At 44.4% G+C, this 17782-nt stretch overlaps 1 protein-coding gene across 1 annotated transcript in view; it reads left to right on the forward strand.

The window, feature by feature from the left end:
* The window catches only part of AKT1 (AKT serine/threonine kinase 1), a 104233-nt gene extending 86835 nt beyond the window's left edge, over positions 1-17398 (forward strand). Inside the window, exons 11-13 of the mRNA XM_019518485.1 lie at positions 7625-7712; positions 13919-14021; positions 15801-17398. Coding sequence (XP_019374030.1) covers positions 7625-7712; positions 13919-14021; positions 15801-15880 — 271 coding nt within the window. The 3' untranslated portion in view covers positions 15881-17398. The remainder of the gene's footprint in view (positions 1-7624; positions 7713-13918; positions 14022-15800) is intronic.
* The last annotated feature ends 384 nt before the right edge of the window (positions 17399-17782 follow it).

Raw genomic sequence — 17782 nt, forward strand, 5'->3', positions numbered from 1 at the left:
CAAAAAATCTGTATATGTTTTTACAGTTGAAAGAGCAAAGTTTCCCAAGTACCTTATTATTCGTTCTTTTGCTCTAGAAATTGTAACTGGTAAGAATTGAATGAGCAGGGTGTATGAACAGAGTGGCTTTTTTTTTTTTTGAACTTATGTGCAGTCCAGCAGCAAGTTTCCCACAAACTCAAATGAATCTCAGCCCTGCTGAATTTAGATTTGCAAGTGCCAAGATTTCTCTTATGCGTGAATTCAACCTTTTCTGTCACTCCATACTCCAGTGTTTCCATTCCCCCCATCCCACCCAGTATCAGTCATGTCAGAAATATGGCCCGTGGGTGAGAACCCAATCACTTCGGTTGTTTGTGTTCTCTGTTATGTTCCTTACTCTGAGAAGGTCAGTTTACCACAGGAGTTCTTCCTTTTCTTTCTTTGGCCCTTTCTGGGCCTTTGCCAACAGGAAGGAACAAGAAATAGAGGCTAAAAAGGTAAAAAATGAGCTCTCACCTCCACCCTGCTTCTTGTCACCTTTTGTGTATGATTGGGCAGGCTGGAATAGAATCCCAAAATTTTGGGTCACTTTTAGCAATGCCGGCTCCTTCATATCACTATTCTTAGGGTTGCTTAGAACCAGAATGGTGGTGTCTTGAGTTCATGAAAGTGGGTCTTTTGAAAGTAAGGGAGCTGACAATTGAGGCATTTAAACTCCCTTAACTATGTCCTGAAACACACAACCTACCATTGTCCTTTCTTTGCCTCCAGGGTACTGAAAATGCACCTGATGATTGCTTCTTTAGTTTGTGTCATCACAAGCATGTCAGAGCCTTAGTGGGCCTTTCCTGCATCTAGAGGATTGTGGCGTGCCATGAACTACTTGAATCCATGAAGAAGGTTTTGAAAATGCATCCAGTTTAACCTGCAAATGCACCCCCAGTCTGCTTGGAGCAGAATACACTTCCAGCAGTGTGTATTAACTCACTTGATCTAAAATCAGTGATACCCAACCTTTTTCCTCCATGGGCTGGATGACTGGTGTGGGGCGGGTCCATGGGCCAGGTCTGACCCAGTGCACGTGGAGCTGGGACCCAATCCAGTGCACACTGGATCTGGCCCTGGTCCCACATGCCATATTGTGGTCAAAGCCCTGTGGAGGATCAGGCCTACTGCCCCAGCTCCAGGCCCCCATGAGCTGGGTCAGCCCAGCCCCAAGTCCCTTGTGCTCTGGATTAGGTTGGATGGCGTCTCATTGCCCCCTGCTTGCAGGCGGGATTCCAGGTACAGGGCCATGTTATCTGGCTCACGGGACTTAGAAATTAATAACTATTAGAGGGAATCTAATGTAGACTTTGAAAATGAAGTAGTGGAGGAGCAGTGGCAGTGTTAATTACCATGGCTTCTCCCTTCCTCCCCAGATTTTCAGACTTTTAGAGAGCCCCATGGGCTGGATCACCTGGTTCCACAGACTGGATCTGGCCCATAGGCTGGGGGATGAGCACCCCTCGTCTCAGCCATTTCACTTTGAACTTGTTGGGTGACAGCATGAGCACAGACATGGTGGAGTGTTTCAGTTAATTCTGATGGTATCATGTGTGCTTGAGTGGCCTTTTGAAATCTCCCAGATTCTACTGTTTTCACATCAGACAAGTTACCTGGCAGCAATGTAGGGAAGAGAAGGTGATGATTAAAGCAAAAAGTTATGACTTCTATTGTACTATCAACATATCTTAAATACCTGGACAAAGCAGGGTGTATTTCCACCCTGTCAACTGCCTGTGTAATAGGCTACAGACCTCCAACCCAGCATGGTATTTAAGAAGCTGTCTCTGTCTCCACACAACAGGGACAGCTTCTTAAATACCATCTTGGGTTGGACTGTCACAGAGACTCTCCTTGGTGTTGATACTGCTCATGGGGAAGGCAGGTAGATGCAGCCATATCCAAGGACTTAGGAACTGCTAGAAAGAAGTCTCTAGGTTTGGGATCCTTGATAAAACAGGAAACTTTTTTTTTTCTGATGTGTTTAGGGAAGGTGAAGTGTGCAGCCACTCCTGCCATTCCTCTCAGAACAAGTGGCCTCTGCTGAGTTGGTTCCTAAGGTGTGTTTTCATCCTATTAGGGAACCAAGTGGAAGTAATACTGTAAAACACCCCTGGTAATCAATTCCAGCTAGAAATTTGAAAGTCACCTTTCAGAAGTATGCCTCAAGAGCTCTGGTAATGTGCCACCTGGAAAGCAGCAAATTTGGAAAGGTGTTCACTTATGAGTAGATGTTTGTAGAGTCTTACTTGGGACTAGACAGTAAGGGCGCCTGTACCCGAGCGTGGGGGCTGCTCTGATGCATTGGAATTCCAGCATGTCAGAGCAGACTTGATTAATCGAGTCTGTTGGAGCGTGGCAATTGCTGTGCTCCAACAGTCTCCTGCGTCTTGTGTATCAGCGTCTCTGCATGTCAAAATGGCAGTGGGGGCACTTAAACTAAAGCTTGTTCAAGCACCCCACCTCCATTTTTAAGCCTGGGAATGCTGATACCTGAGGTGCAGCGGTGCTTTAATTTGAGTGGCTCCAAGAGCCACTCTAAAGCGCTGTCCCCCACCCCCGGAGCACAGGTAAAAGTACCTTAAGTGTCAGAACCGAAGGTGGTGTAATAGGCTACGCTGCATCGTGCTAACGCAGTTTCTACCACTGTAACTATCAGAAGGAATCCACTGTAGACTTAGAAGGTCAAGTAGACTGCTTTCAGTGGTTACAGTGGTAGAACTGAATTGGAGGAAGCAGTTACTGTAATCTTAGCTAGGCTGAGAATGTAGCTTTCATTCTTAAATCAGACAGGCCACATTGTACTGAGAGTGGCTGATGCAACTGTTGGTTTTAGACTACTTGTGAATGGAAGCTGGTTGCAAAGCAGTGAATGTAGCCACAGGACAAACTGAAAGAGGAAAAAATCCTATTTCTCAGGTTGCACCATTTTTGGAAAATATGGGGCTGCTGCCAGGGTCAGAATATTCTCCATGTCGTTCTTGTAAAGCAGAGCACGTTTGTAAGGAACAACGGTTAATAGTTCCATAGAATTTGAGGCCAGAAAGGCCAACTTAGGTAGACTAGTCTGATTACCTGTATATTACCAGCCATATTTCCCCTGTACAGTGCTTTTGTTCAGCCACTGAGTGAAGCAAAGTCCTCAGTGTGCCACAGAGACACACAAGAGATCAAGGTGCCACCGGTAACTGAGGCCCCTGTGATAGCATGTAAATGACTGGGTGAGAGATGCCAAGCTGGTCCTATCCTTGTGGGTGACCTTTCCCTTGTTCTGAGGAGATGGTTAAGGTAACAATGAAATGGTTTGAGGCTTCAGATTCAAGTATAATGGAAGGAAGCGCAGAATGAGCAATGAACCATGAACAGTCAAGAACCTGGAGGTGAGTGGTGTCAGGATCTTCCAGATGAGGATGGTCCCAAACTCAGAATCTCTCTACTAGGTCCTGGTCCAGCAAAGCAGATTCTGGGCTGTGAGATGGTTCATGTGCCTCTAAAGTTAAGCACGTGCTCGGGTGCTTTGCTAGATTGGAACTAGGCTACAGCAAAGGTGACATTTTTCAGTTGAAGAACTGGAATTTTATTTTTTGTGAATGTGGGAATGGCCAGGGGTCATATTAATCTTCACTTTGAGGAGTTAGCTGAAATGGCAAGGTCTGTCTGTGATTTAGAAACCTGCTCATTTTTGTTCATAAGCCTTTGCGTGATCTAAGCATGTTGAACAGTTTTGGTATTTGCATGTGCTTTTTCTGTGGAAAATGCTGACTGCCATTCACTTCTGGAGCACAGATATTAGCAGCCAAATCATTAAAATAACTTCCAAGCCATATAAATTCCAAGCTCAGACTATTTCCATGTTTCATTTTTTTTTCTTTTTTTCCTTCAGCTCCTTTTTAATAAAGTTTCTTTTTTTGGAACTAAGCTGAAGCATAGAATAAAGGTTCTTGACCTAGGAAGAAAGCAACCATGAATAAATAGAAATGTCCCATGCTCAGTTAATGAGACCCATCTAAGCTCTAGTCTTTCTTGTTGCTTCTGGCCCTCTCTGTTCATTTCATATTTCCCTGTGTACTGTAAACTTTTTAGTAGTGGTTTGCTTTTCCAGTCTGGTTATACCACTCTGGATTCTGTCTGCCGATTTCCATGCTGTGATGTTAATTTTACGCTGCAGATTTTTTAGTCTTTTTTTTTCTTTCAGGTTTTTTTTTTTTTTTTGCCAGATAAAGTTGCATTTCTTCACAAGATGCCAAGTTTTTAATTGTAAATACTTATTAAAAATGGTTGTGCTCTTGCATTAGTTACTGACTTGATTTTTGTTCACTCCCTGAAGGCCCTTTTATTCTAATCCTGGCAAGAATAAAAACTGCGTTGAAAATACCTTTGTACCCAAAACGTGAGGTTTTCTGTTGCATGCAGCTTTCCTGTTCCGTTTTACTTTTTATTTTACTGCCTTATCAATTTTAAAAAAGTATAACACCCCCCAGCCCTGCTGTCACTTCACCAAGTGTGTGCATTTATTCTTTGCAGAACAAAAGCTGCTATAAGCTTGCTGTCTCCAGAGTACTTATACATGTCTACAGTTCACTAGCCTTTTTGCATGCTGGTTAAAAGTAGTGTTTGTGTCATTCTTAGTTTGTATTTGCTTTGGATTTTCTGTATCAAATGGATTTTTGGAGGGAAAACACAGTGAGGCAACATTGCTAGTAGTCAGATTATGGGTGGGGTATTGGAAAGGTACTTCATGGCCCTGTGCTAGACACCAGTCTAGGAAGAGAAGTAGCCTGTGTAGAGTGGGTGGAATGGGATGCTTGCCTCTCATTGTACTGGCCAGAATAGATGCATTGATGCACTGGAGAATGTGCAGTGAGCCTGGTGGAGAACTGGCAGAGCATAGTACCTTCCTGCACCTGTGGGGAGCCGGTGGAGATAATGATTGAGTCTCCTTCTGCAACCTGTTTCTGGGACAGCATAATAATGAGGGCCTGGTTTAAATCACAGATTTAAATATGCTATGCTCTTCACATTCTGCCCCTTGCTGCTGACTGGGTGGGACGCAAAAACTATATTAAAACCACAGTTTTTGCCTTCTGACCATCAGGAACAGTCAGCAGGATCAACAGGCCCCTCCACCAGTCGGTGGTGGGGGAGCACGTTTGGAGAGCTCCAAGATTAAAGGAGCTGCTGTGCTGTGAGTTGGGCCCACGATTTAAACCAGGCCCTAATAATAACACACTGCTGCTTACTTTATGCAAATCATTGTCACAATCAAGCCTGTGATTTATACTGTAAGTGAAATTTAGTAGCTTGCAGCATGGTTACATAGTGATACCAGTTATGACCTCTGCTAAAGGTTCCAGCTGGGGATATGGGAGTGCTGGGGTCAGTTTCCAGCTCCATTGTAAAGGACCTGTGTGACCAAGGCAGATCCTGTTCTGAGACAGTAGCTCCTGGCAGACACTAAAATAGTGGCGCCATTCAGATCTGACAAATGTTATGTTGGATCCCAAATATGGCATGTCCTGTCATGCCAGAAGTGCATGAAAGGACACATCATGTTTGGGATGGGATGTAATATTCCGCAGATGCCAGTCATGCCACTGTGGGGCTGTCCCCAGCCTGATTCTGTGGATCAGGCAGGGGACAACTTTGTCCCTAGCTGTGGGGCTAGCCCCAGATGGGGATTGGGCATAGATAGCCTTGGGACCCAGTTCAGGACTCAGAGCTGCCCCCAGTCCAATCTCAGGGATCAGACTGGGGCTGGGATTACACTTGAGCACTTGATTGTTATCAATCAGCTAATTGTTGGAACTAGCCTCAGTCAGCCCTGGGTGTGGTTTGAGACCCAGGTCTGTTCAGGGCTAGCACTGACAATCAGGGTTAGCACTGACAATCACCTGCCCACTTTTGCTTAGTACCTTGGTGGTTGAAGTACTTGCGCATGAAATCACCTGTTTGTCAGCACCAGCCCCCAACAGCCCCACGTCCAGTTGGAAATAATGGAACTGTCTGAAACAGTGTTGACAATTAGGTGATTGTTGGCACTGGCCCCAGGCAGCTCTGGATTCAGTTCCAGACCTGGAGCTATCCCTAGCTGATGTCAACAAGCAGCTGATTATTCATATGGGTTGGGGTGACTCTGGTCTGGAACACAACACATGTCCCATTTGATTTAAGGCACCATGCAGACCAGCCTCAAAGATGTTCTACATTATATGTGGAACATCTTTGTGGCTGCTTTGCCATTTTACAGTGCCATAAAGTGGCGGAACATATACCATGTTATAATTTATGGTGAAATTTAACATTTTAATCATGCCATAAATGCAGTGTGTGTCCTGGGCCTGTAACATTGAAGTGGTATTTAGGTTACTTTTAGACACCTGAGTGGCTAAGTGCAGTCTTATTCCACCTGCCCACTTTTTGCCTAGTACCCTAGTGGTTAGGTTGCTAGCCCAAGAAATAGGTAATCCAGGTTCTAGACCCCATTCTGGCAGAGCTTAAACCGACATATTCCACTTTGAGGAACGTTCCACGAAGCTCTATGTAGGGCTGAGGGCATTCTTCATCTTTCCTGTTGTACTGGGCCACTAGGTAGAAAGGCATGCAGGATTTGGAGGGCAAGAATGAGAATAAGACATAAGGAACCTAACCAGTGGAGGTGGCTTTCTCTTGGTGGGGAGAGGATCCTGGGTTCTGCCTTCTGCTCCAAATGCTGTTTTCTCATTTTTATCCAGTGACTAGTAAATGCAAAACTTATCCCATTGCTCACTGGAAACAACTGTTCTCTGCCTTCTCCCACCAAGTGGCAAGGCTCTGTAATAGCAGCTATCTAGGGAGACCTGGTCATCTGTTTGTATTGGATCCAGTGTAAGTTATCCTGGCATGCAAAACCAATGCAGATTGCACCAGAGTTGGCATCTTGTAAGTGCAGACCCTAAGCCAGTGCATGTTGGCACTCTTACTGAAGAGTGTATTTTTAAGCTTCTTTTCTTCTTTGAAAAGTGAATAAAATGCAATGTGGGTTTCTGTGTTTGTGCCTCACATTTTATATCAAATCTCTCTATAACAAGGTTGTGTGTTGTTGGTTTTCTAATAGCCTGAACATAGCATCTCCCATATCATTGCAAGTTCTTGGAGTTCTGTTGGTTCAGTTCAGCCCGTAGTTAAGCTAGTTTTATTCTATTATCTTCCAGTTATGGTTGTGATGATTCCTGTGCAAAACTCACTGGCATCAGTCCTAGGTACCAATAGTAACTGGCTCTTTAATTGAAACATAGTCAAATTCTGTGGGTGATGTCCAGAAGGCATTTTGTTTCCCATAACCGTGCCAGCCCAGATCTTCTAAAGAGTGGTTTTGTTTGTTTGTTTTGGGGGGTGGGTCTTTTTTATATCAATAATGATTTCTAAACTATGATTTCAGAATGTCTGATGTACTTTAAATGGTGCTTATGGGTTTTGCTGTATTTATGCAGCTAGATAGATCGTGATAATACTGGGTCTGCTGCCAATTGGACAAACCGTATAACTCATCAGGTCCTGTCTTCCCAATACTTTTATTGGAAAAATACATGTTCTCTTTATTTTTTTTGTCCCAAAACAGGTTAGGTGGTGGTCCTGATGACGCTAAGGAGATTATGCAACACAAATTTTTTGCTGGCATTGTTTGGCAAGATGTATATGAGAAAAAGGTATTTACAATATTCCTCTTAGGGAAAGTGTATTTGTGAATGAATTGTTTTCTCGCCACTGTCCCCTACATAAATTGTAGAAGAAAGCTGCACAGAAGAGATCTGGAACACTTGAGTTACCCTTTCTAAGCCTACCTAAATTGTTACACTGTTCTGCAAGTACTGTAGTTAAGGGATTTCCCAATCAAAACTTTTCTTTTAAAGAAAAGTCATCCATGTCCGTGCTAGGAGAAGAAGGGTCTCTGTCAAATCAAAAGTGGCCACAAATTCATGTTTTGTTAAACACGTATTTGTGCAAAGCTGGTCTCATTCAACTTTCTTGTGGTAGGAAATAATTTCCCCTTATAAGGTGGTTGTAGCCCAGAAGTTGGCTTTTTGTGTCTGGGAACCTGAGAGTGAAGGTAATCAGAAGCAGTAGTAAAAACCTGCATAATTAAAATAGATGAGATCAGACGCATGCAGAAAAATCCAGTGTGGATTTGTAAAATCTGTCCAGTTCTAATGAGGTTTCTGTAGATACAGAGGCACTGTTACTCATCGGAGCTTAGGATTTTTTTTACCCACTTCTCTTCGGGCCCTACCCTTGGGTCCTCAAACAGGAACCATTGAAGTCAGCAACTTAACCCTGTGATGGGACAGGCATTAACCATTCGGTGCCTTCCACTATAAGCATCGTGGTGCTCTCTTCCACAGTACCTTCTTTGCCTTATCTGAGCTGATCTGCAAGATCACTTTCCCTGTGCATTCAGGTCTACTCAAACCACTCTCATGATGCCTACAGGAAGTTTAACCAAATGGGACATCCACAGAGCGAGAAAACCTGCCCTCTTTGCCATCATGATAGCCTTTGAGTAATTGTAGCCTTTTTCCAGCCTCCTGGTTTTACTGTCCTGTTGTCCTCTCATTGTGTTAAGTCCTATTTAATGCATAAACAGGGATCTGTCTAGTCTGTCCTCTGTTGCAGAAGAGCCTATGACTTCTCTGGGCCCCAATAGGCATGCAGACTATACTGTTTTTAACTAGTGTCCTTTTATTGAATATAGTGCATGATCTGTTTCAATCCTTGGCTGTTTGGATTCCTTTTGGTATAACTAATGCAATAATCTGTTAGCAATTTCCATATCATGACATTGCTGGCTTGTGTACTGTATTGGGGGTTGTCCAATGTGAATACAAGATTACAAAGAGCACCCTGTTTCCTCCTTTACCCCCTCCCATCTTCTTGCAGATACATGCTGTTAAGAGGAACAAAGAGATTGTAGCACAGTAGTTTTTCCTAGTGTTTGTAGACCCCACCTTTGTCCTTTCCAAGCACTTTCTGCATTCATGATAGTTGTAAAGGTGTTGCAAAGTCCCTAATGCAATGCAAAATATATAGCATGCAAAGTATAGTATGACACATGTTCCCAATTCCAGAAAGAAGTATTAGCAAAGAAGCTTCCCTCTTTATGTCATATCTCAGGAGGGAAGGAGTGCAATGAATTTGAATGCTGATGAAGTACTTCAGCATTGCATACTTCACACTTGAGTACCAGCATGTGACCGGGATATGCTGATCCTCTTAGAGGACACTGTCAAGGTTGCCAGGCTAAAGTTTTGAACTATTTGAAGATTATTCATACATTTTTGAGTTACAGCATAAACCTTTGTCCCTGCTCCTGGAAGACCTGCTTTTTTCCAAAACCAGGAAAGTTACAACTCTAACAAAACTGCCTCTTTCTGTAGAAAGCAGATCGCCAAACACACCCTGATCATACACATGTTTCATAGTTTCATAGTTTCTAGGGTCGGAAGGGACCTGAGCAGATCATCTAGTCCGACCCCCTGCCATGGCAGGAAGAGCACTGGGGTCAAATGACCCCAGTAAGGTGGTCATCCAACCTCCTCTTAAAAACCCCCAGGGTGGGAGCCTGCACCACCTCACTTGGAAGCTGGTTCCAGACTCTAGCCGCCCTGACCGTGAAGTAGCGCCTCCTGATGTCCAACTTAAACCTTCCCTCCGCCAGCTTGTGACCATTGTTCCTGGTCACTCCTTGCGGCGCTCGGGGGAACAGGGACTCCCCCAGCGCCTGCTGATCCCCCCTAACCAGTTTATAACAGGCCACAAGATCCCCCCTCAGCCTTCTCTTTTGAAGGCTGAACAGGTTCAGGTCCCGCAACCTTTCCTCATAGGACCTACCCTGCTGTCCCTTGATCATACGAGTGGCCCTCCTCTGGACCCTCTCGATGCTGTCCACATCCCTCTTAAAGTGCGGCGCCCAGAACTGGACGCAGTACTCCAGCTGCGGCCTGACCAGTGCCGCATAGAGGGGGAGGATCACCTCCTTGGACCTGCTCGAGATGCATCTGTGGATGCACGACAAGGTGCAGTTGGCCTTCCTAGCTGCCTCCCCACATTGCCGACTCATGTTCATCTTGGAGTCAATAATAACTCCCAGATCCTTTTCCACCTCCGTGCTGACAAGAGGGGAGTTCCCCAGCCTGTATGTGTGGTGCCAATTGTTCCTCCCCAGTGTTTTACTGGGTCTCATTCTTCTGCTTGCTTTGTTCTTGTCAAGTCTTGGGAAAATTGGATTTGTATAGGTTTCCTGCAGTACCTCACCAGACCAAAGCAGACCAGAGAATTGGAGAACTAGTAAGTCATGCTTTTTGTGTAAGGGCCAGCAAACCAAGAGCTGGCTGGAAGGTCTAATTTTATGCTGACAACACTCAATAACCCAGGAGTGGGCAATCATTTCGGCTGGGGGGCGTGTGTATGATGGGGTGTAGCGGGGTGTGTGTTTGTGAGACAGTGTGGCTGTGTGTGTGAGGAGGTGTAGGGTATGTTGCAAGAGGGGTGTATGTGAAGGCGGGGTTGAGAGCAGAGTGTGGGTGTGTGGGTTTTGTGGGCTGCTTGGGAGGGGGCGGGATCTCCTGTACAATCCCCCTTATGGTGCACAGCCCCCACGAGTGGCTGCAGCAACAGTAGCAGCAGGAAGCCCTTGGGCCACTTGTGGTCTGTACAGGTGCTGCTGCAGCTTGACAGCATGTGGCTTTAGCAGAGCTGCACATGGTGGCAAGGAGCACAGCCAGGCCAGCCCATCTCTATTGCATGGGGCTCCCCGCGGCACACGTGCAGCTCCCAGCACTCATGTGCCACCAGGGAGAAGCCCCACATGATGGTGCCGGCTGCCTTCCCTGCTGCCATGTGCAGCTGCTGGGACTCTGCTGGAAGTGGCAGGGAGCTCTGCCCCCTGTGTCTATGGTGGCAGGGAGCAGGGAATGCAGCCGGCTCCATCGTGCGCGGCTTTGTGCCACAGGGAGCCCCACACAATAGAGGCAGACCAGCCTGGATGCACTCCTTGCTGCCATGTGTGGCTCTGGCCAGAGCTGCAAGCAGGCCACAAGTGCCCCAAGGGCCCACTGCTTGCTGCTGGGGGGGGGGTTGTGGGGGGTCCCCACACCCCCACACACTCCCTCACACCCACACCCTGCCCACCCGAGCTCCACACTCCTGCCACCCTCTGAGCGCAGGCTCTGCGCTTCCACCAACCCCATGCTCCTTGCCCCCACCCAGCAGATGCAGCAGTGGCAGCAGCAGCCCCACCTGGAAGCTGCGTGCTGGCTGAGCCAGGGCTCCACAACGCACAAGGGTGGGAGCAAGGCCTGCGGGTTGGGCAGGGTACAATTAATTGGTGGGAGCCCACAGGCTGGATGAAATTTCCTGGTGGGGCCGTATTTTTCCTGCTTCTACGATAGCCCTTCTATTGCTTGCTGGATGTCTGCAGCAGATGCCTTATGTCCTTGACTTTTGCATGCCAGCTTTCTGATTGCATAGGATGTATCCAGTCTAGTGTTAGGAACAATTGTTGTAAAGAGAGCTGCATGTAGAGGTAATTGGTGATTCCTGTCAACCGGTCTGGTTAACTAAATGTTGGGGTCTTGAACATTGTACCATTTAGGAGGAAAAATTGATGATGGAGTTGGGCCTCTTTTTGGTACAAGAGCATACAAAACCCTGCTTCCTTAGGCATTAGAAGGAATCAGATTGGAGGAAGTTTCCTTCCTTGTGGCACTGAGTTTCTTTGAGCCTGGACCCCCCCAAGAGCATACTCAGTCCGCATGGGTTGTGCTACAAATGGCACCTTTCAGCCAGTCGAATTGCACAGCTCTCTCCTACTTTAATATCCCAAACCTGGAGGCTGATAAGAATCTTGCCACCTCTTTGGGCTGCTCCTTATTCTGGCTTAGATTCCAGTTTTACAAGGATCTTTTCCTGAAATACGCCGGATCACATTTGTCTCAGGCTCTTGTGTTCTGCAGTTTTCTGCTATCCCCAGCCCTCCTGGAGCACAGAGTGTAGGTGTCTGCTGCAGTGTCCAAGTCCTAAATCACCCCACATGCTGAGCCTCTGCTGCAGACAGTAATTTAGAGAGCGTCTGGGAACAGTACAAACGCCAACAACACCATTAGCTAAAAAGGTCAGGGAGGAACCTGAAAGCCAAACAGAACAGGACAGTGTATGGCTGTAAGAATAGCAGGGTCTAAAAATGGGGGAGAAAAAAGGGGTCTTTCCTCCCTCCATTATGCATACCCCTCATTCCTGGCTGGAATTGCTTGGGTTGCTTCCTTTCACGACAGAATTATCTGCTGTTGTACCATGAGTAATGCATAGCTGGTGTGCTCTATGGTTTCAAGAATGACCTGTGCTTTGAAGTACCTTCATTTTTTAAACCCAGTCAGAGCTCTGAAAGGGCTGAGTGCCTGTCAGCACCCTTGAAGGCATCCCTGGACCCTCAGAATTATTGGTTCTGAAAGAGCGTTTCAAAATCTACTCTGCTGGCAGTTTTTAGGGAAGGTATTCATTCTGGAAATGGAAATTTACTTCTTTGCAGCCTCCCTGTATGTGGGTCCTCTACTGGTGGGTCATGCTTTTAACCATTTAGATTTAATCTAATCTGAATAAAGGAATCTTCCAGTTCTTCTGTTTCTTACTATCTTATAGCAGGGCCTTGGAGCTCTGCTCTACCAACTCAGAATAAAAAGATGGTTCCTAAGCTAGTTGGATGAACCCAGTGTCTTTCCCCTGAGCAAGTAGCTCTGGCTTTTAGGATGAAGCAGAGGGTGGATGGGGTTTTAAAGTCAGGTTCTGCTGACAGATTTCAAATAGAAACTTTTAGTAGAACTTCTTTTTATTTGCGTAAGGGTTAGTAGTATAAACTTCCACGCCTGCTGAATTCCTGGTGGAGTGATTTAGCATTTTGCCTAGATAAATGTTTCCCCTGTGATTTCACTGGGTGCAGCATAATTCCTCTAGCCCGCTCCTAAACTGTTTCGTTGCGCAGTTTGTGTGCTATTAAAAGATGGCTGTGTACCACCAGAGGTAGGAGAACTGAAGATGAACATCTAGAGCTGTTTGTGCTTTTGGGGATGGCAAAAAACCTTCTGCTCTGTTTGCATTCAGTTGCTACAGTGTCATGTAGTGGGAGAGTGACCAAAGCTTGTCTCCCAAGGACATTGGACTCCAAACGCTCTTCTGAAAGAACAGCTCCTTTTTCTTTCATCCCAGCCTGCCTCCTCCCACACCCCATTCAAGCATCTCTGCTCCATCCGGAGATCCTGCTTACATGTGGCTGACTTCTGTCCCTCATGCCCAAGAATTTTACAGCACAGAGAAGACACTGACTGTGCCACTTGTGGTTTAGCCAGAGAAAGATGCTGCCCACTGCCCATGCCTGCTTTCTGTAAACCCACAAGGCTCCCTATGTGCTTGTTGTTTGGTTTCCGTGCAATCGGAAGGACGTTTGATGTCACTGTGCCCAGCTCCTTACTCTCTAATCAGTTTGGGGGGCACGAGACAGGCTTTCAACTTCTGTCCCTTTCCAGATCTAAAGCAGAATAGAGGAGACCTACAAATGTGTACATCATTTTAAAAAGAGACCAACCTTTAATAATTTTAATGAGGTATCTGTTCTTTTTGTGTTGCTTGAAATAGCATCAGAAGTCCAGATCTCTTGCCTTGCTGCAAGCAAAATGGAAGGGAGAACAATCCATAAAGAGCAAATGCACATTTAAATCCTGTGTACACATTGGCCCATTTCTTTCCTGTGAGCTGTTTTATCTGTAGTACAGCAAAAATTACTGTCAGTCCCAGCTGCACTTCAAAGCCTGCCTGTTAACACTGTATTTCAGGAACACTTAAACTTAGTTCGTCTTTTGCTTTGCAGCTTGTACCTCCATTTAAGCCACAAGTTACATCTGAAACAGATACAAGATACTTTGATGAAGAATTTACAGCACAGATGATTACAATCACTCCGCCTGACCAAGGTAAAGTATCCTGAACAAAACTAGCACCATCTTCCCCTGAATAATCTCAAGACGATTTTCAGTAGTTTTTTTACAAAATGCCAAGGAAATGTTTGTTCACAGGCATCTGGGATCTTTTTCCTGGTACATAACTACATTTTGTGATTTGTGCCTGATTGGGGGTTTTTGACCTCAAGGGTTTTTCACTTCTTGTTGCCTGTATAGATTAGGGCTAGCAGCAAAGCTGGGTGCAAACCAAAATCCTGTATCCAGCCTCCAGATGTTTAGAAATGTGCATCTAAATTTGTCCCTCAAGGCTCATCCCTAGATAATAGGCCCCTTGATAGATGTTACACTTAAGACGTGATTAATAGTTAATCACGTCTTAAGTAGTGATGCGGCCACACATTCATTCAGTTAGTGGCATGATGAAACAAAGAATGACCCACAAAGTTATACAAAAGATGTGAAATAACTTTGTGTCTGGTTCCTATCACACCTTTAATTGAATGTGTGGCCAGTGCTCCCAGCCTGTGGAGCACACCAGAGCCCTTCAGAAGTCCTGTGTGTTGCAGAGTCTGGGAGCACAGGTCAGCTGATCAGGGGCTCCCAGCAAGGGGAACACCCAAGCCACTTGGCTCCCATGTGCTCCCCTGACGGGGACTATGCAAGCAGCTGACTGGGGCTCCCAAGTGAGGGATTGCAAGGTGTGCTCCCCAGCTGGGAGCCATAGTAAGCTGATGGGCATTCCCAGCCGGGGGAGTGCATCAGATCCAAGGGTTACCCTGTGCTCTCCCAGCTGGGAGCTCCAGTCAGTCGATTGGGGATTCCTGGCCAGTGGAGCGCAGGGAGCCAAGCTGGCTACATGCTGGTGCAGTCATGCACCCTTGCACTGGTGTGATGGGATATGATGGCACAGCAGGAAGAGTCATTGCTGGGATCCTACATCAGATCCCGTCGCACCTGCACTGTAATTTCTGTCTGCAGCCAGAGTAACTCAGGGTTGTCGCTCTAGTGAGTGCTTGGTGAGCTGTAGGAACTACCCCAGCTTTCTCAGTCATCCCTACAAAACCCCAGTACTTTAACTAGCACTGTTCTTTCCTTTCCAATTTAGCCTTGGATGAATTAAAATGTTTTGTTTTTGGTAGAATCAATATTTCATTCCAATTCTGACATTGTTTTAAATACTTGATATACCTGGCAGTGTACAAAGTTTTGAAACAGTTGTTTTGGAATGAAAATGAAATAAGAATTTGAAATCGACATTTCATTTCAAATGGAATGAATGAAAACAGTGAAATAGCTTTAAATGAGAACAGCTCTTTTGAAATGTGTGTTTTATGTTGCTGAATCATCATTTCCCATTGGGAAACCACTCTGCTCAGGAATTGGAATTATGTGTGTACCCACATTCTGTCCACTGCATATGTAAGCAGTTACTACATCAGGGCTGGTGTGCTTAAATATGTTCTAGGTAAATGGTAACTGTATAGTCACTTCGTAACACTAAATACCAACGTTATGCCTGTAATGTTAAATGAAGATCACCACCATTACACCTCTGCACATTGTGCAAGGGAGATTTAAAAAACCAAAAAGCAAAAGAAAACCCGTTCTTTTATGACTATTGGTTGATACAGAGATTCAAGGCAGGTCTTGAAGGTTGCTTTTCTTTTGATAGTTTTAGCTATGGTTTTTGCACACTGAATTTGTTGAAAGAAGTCATTTGCACTTGCTTTAAAATGAAAACGTACAAATTATTATTCAGTATAATGTAAAATGGTGTTTGTCTGCTTGCAGATGACAGTATGGATTGTGTCGATAATGAGAGAAGACCTCATTTTCCTCAGTTCTCCTATTCAGCCAGTGGAACCACTTAATGTTTTGCAATGTTTTCCATGCAGAAACAAAACAGACTGCCTTTTGGGGACCTTACTTCAATGGACACTAGAGAACTTTCTATATTACCTGAATTACAAACTATGTTTGTACTACAATTTAGAAAAATTTGTAGGATGGCTCACAGATTCTGTATTTAAAACAATTCTGCGTTGCATTTTGAGAAGGAAAACAAATCCATTCTTAGTGTTAAGTCAAAGCCTTTATGCTGAATGACCATAGGTTTTAAGAATATGCACCAAAACCGTTTACTTTAGAAGTTATTAAGATATTAAACATATCAGCAGCTCTGACCAGAAAACCCCCTTTATTTTATTTATTTAATTCAGTTCATTATCTAAATATAGAATCTGCACTCTGAACAATTAGATTTATTTAGGAAGATATAAGACTTTAGTAGCTAGTGCAATAATGTAAGCAACAAAGTGAACAAACTCTGGAGAAGTTAACGGTTCAAACTCACTTTGGACAGCAAAGAAGTGTCATCCTACTCCAGAAAACCAGTTATAGGAACAGCATTAATGGCCTCAGTGAGGTAAATCAAGAGTTATTTTGTTATAACATCTGCTTCAAGACATTACATATCAAATCAAGTTCAGTGGAATCTAGTCCATTTCTGCTTCACACAGATGAGGATTCCACTCAAGACAGTGCATTTAGTTATTCCATTTGCTTAGAGTTAGAACTATTTACTAGGATTGGCTTCTCAAGGTTTAGAAAACAGGCTGATTTCCAATCTCATCTGGAATGCTACACTGCAAAGTCACCCCACTTTACATAGCATATAAAAAGCTGCATAGGTCTACATGAGAAATCCACCTCAATGAGCAAGTCAACCAAACATGAGTACATTTTGACACTGAAGTAATGACTTGTTGCCACTTTTTTTTTCTTAAAGAAAAGCTATATAAACACTTAATGAAGTTTGCATCATGCTAGATCATTTCCTTTTTCTTCAGTGTGCATTAACGGTATTGGGCAACAGTCGGCGGTGCTTTCTTACTCGTGAAGAATCACTTCAACAGTGTTTCCCATGTATAAGGAAAAACTAGATTGAAACGTCATATGTGTTTGAGTAATATGATGTTCAAAAAGTGATTTTTTGTTTTGTTTTAATCTTAGTGAACAATACCCCACATCCTATTTTGTTGTATCATGTTTCTTTGTAATTTTCATAAAAGCAGTCTTATTCTGTCTCTACTGCAAGTGAATTTATTCCATTGTAGGTTGCATTCGCTTAGATTGCTTTTTGTTTTTGTTCTCTTGACTGTATAAAAATGACGAAATGTACTGCAGTTAATTAGCATTTATTTTTTTTAATTTGAAAGGGAGTATATTACAAGTACCCTCACTTCCCCTTCCCATGGCAAACTACTGTGTTCAACCACAGAACACCAACCACCATCATTTTTTTTTTTTTTACAACCATTCAACTTTAGCATTTTTACTTGTGATATGAGTTTCCCTCCAAATACTTAAATAAAAACTGCTTTAACAAGTTAGGTTTTTATTTCTTTTTGCTAGGAGCTTTCTGGCTTTGTGAAAACATGAAAGCTGTTTTCAAATTTCTCTCCATCCTTCCCTTGTGTGAAGCCTCTTAAGAGTTTATCTGCTTCCACCCACCTTCCCGCAGTCCTTTATTTGCTATGCACTTAAGGTCTGTTCAGTAGTAGGTTGTTATGGAAATAAATTCTGTACTGGAAACCTTCCTTAGGGAAAGGGAATGAGGAAGGGCCTTGTTCTGGTGTCCCTACTTGTGTCAATGGGACTAAACCAAAGTGCTCTGAACAAGAAAGGACTGGATAAAACTCGGGTATGCAGGTGTGTTGCTAAGGCCCTAATCCTTCAAGGTATTTCCTATTTTAGTCGACTGAGTCTGGGTT

The sequence above is a fragment of the Gavialis gangeticus genome, unplaced genomic scaffold (assembly GCF_001723915.1).
Source record: "Gavialis gangeticus isolate Ggan-Ray unplaced genomic scaffold, GavGan_comp1, whole genome shotgun sequence".
In the NCBI taxonomy this organism is placed as follows: domain Eukaryota; kingdom Metazoa; phylum Chordata; order Crocodylia; family Gavialidae; genus Gavialis; species Gavialis gangeticus.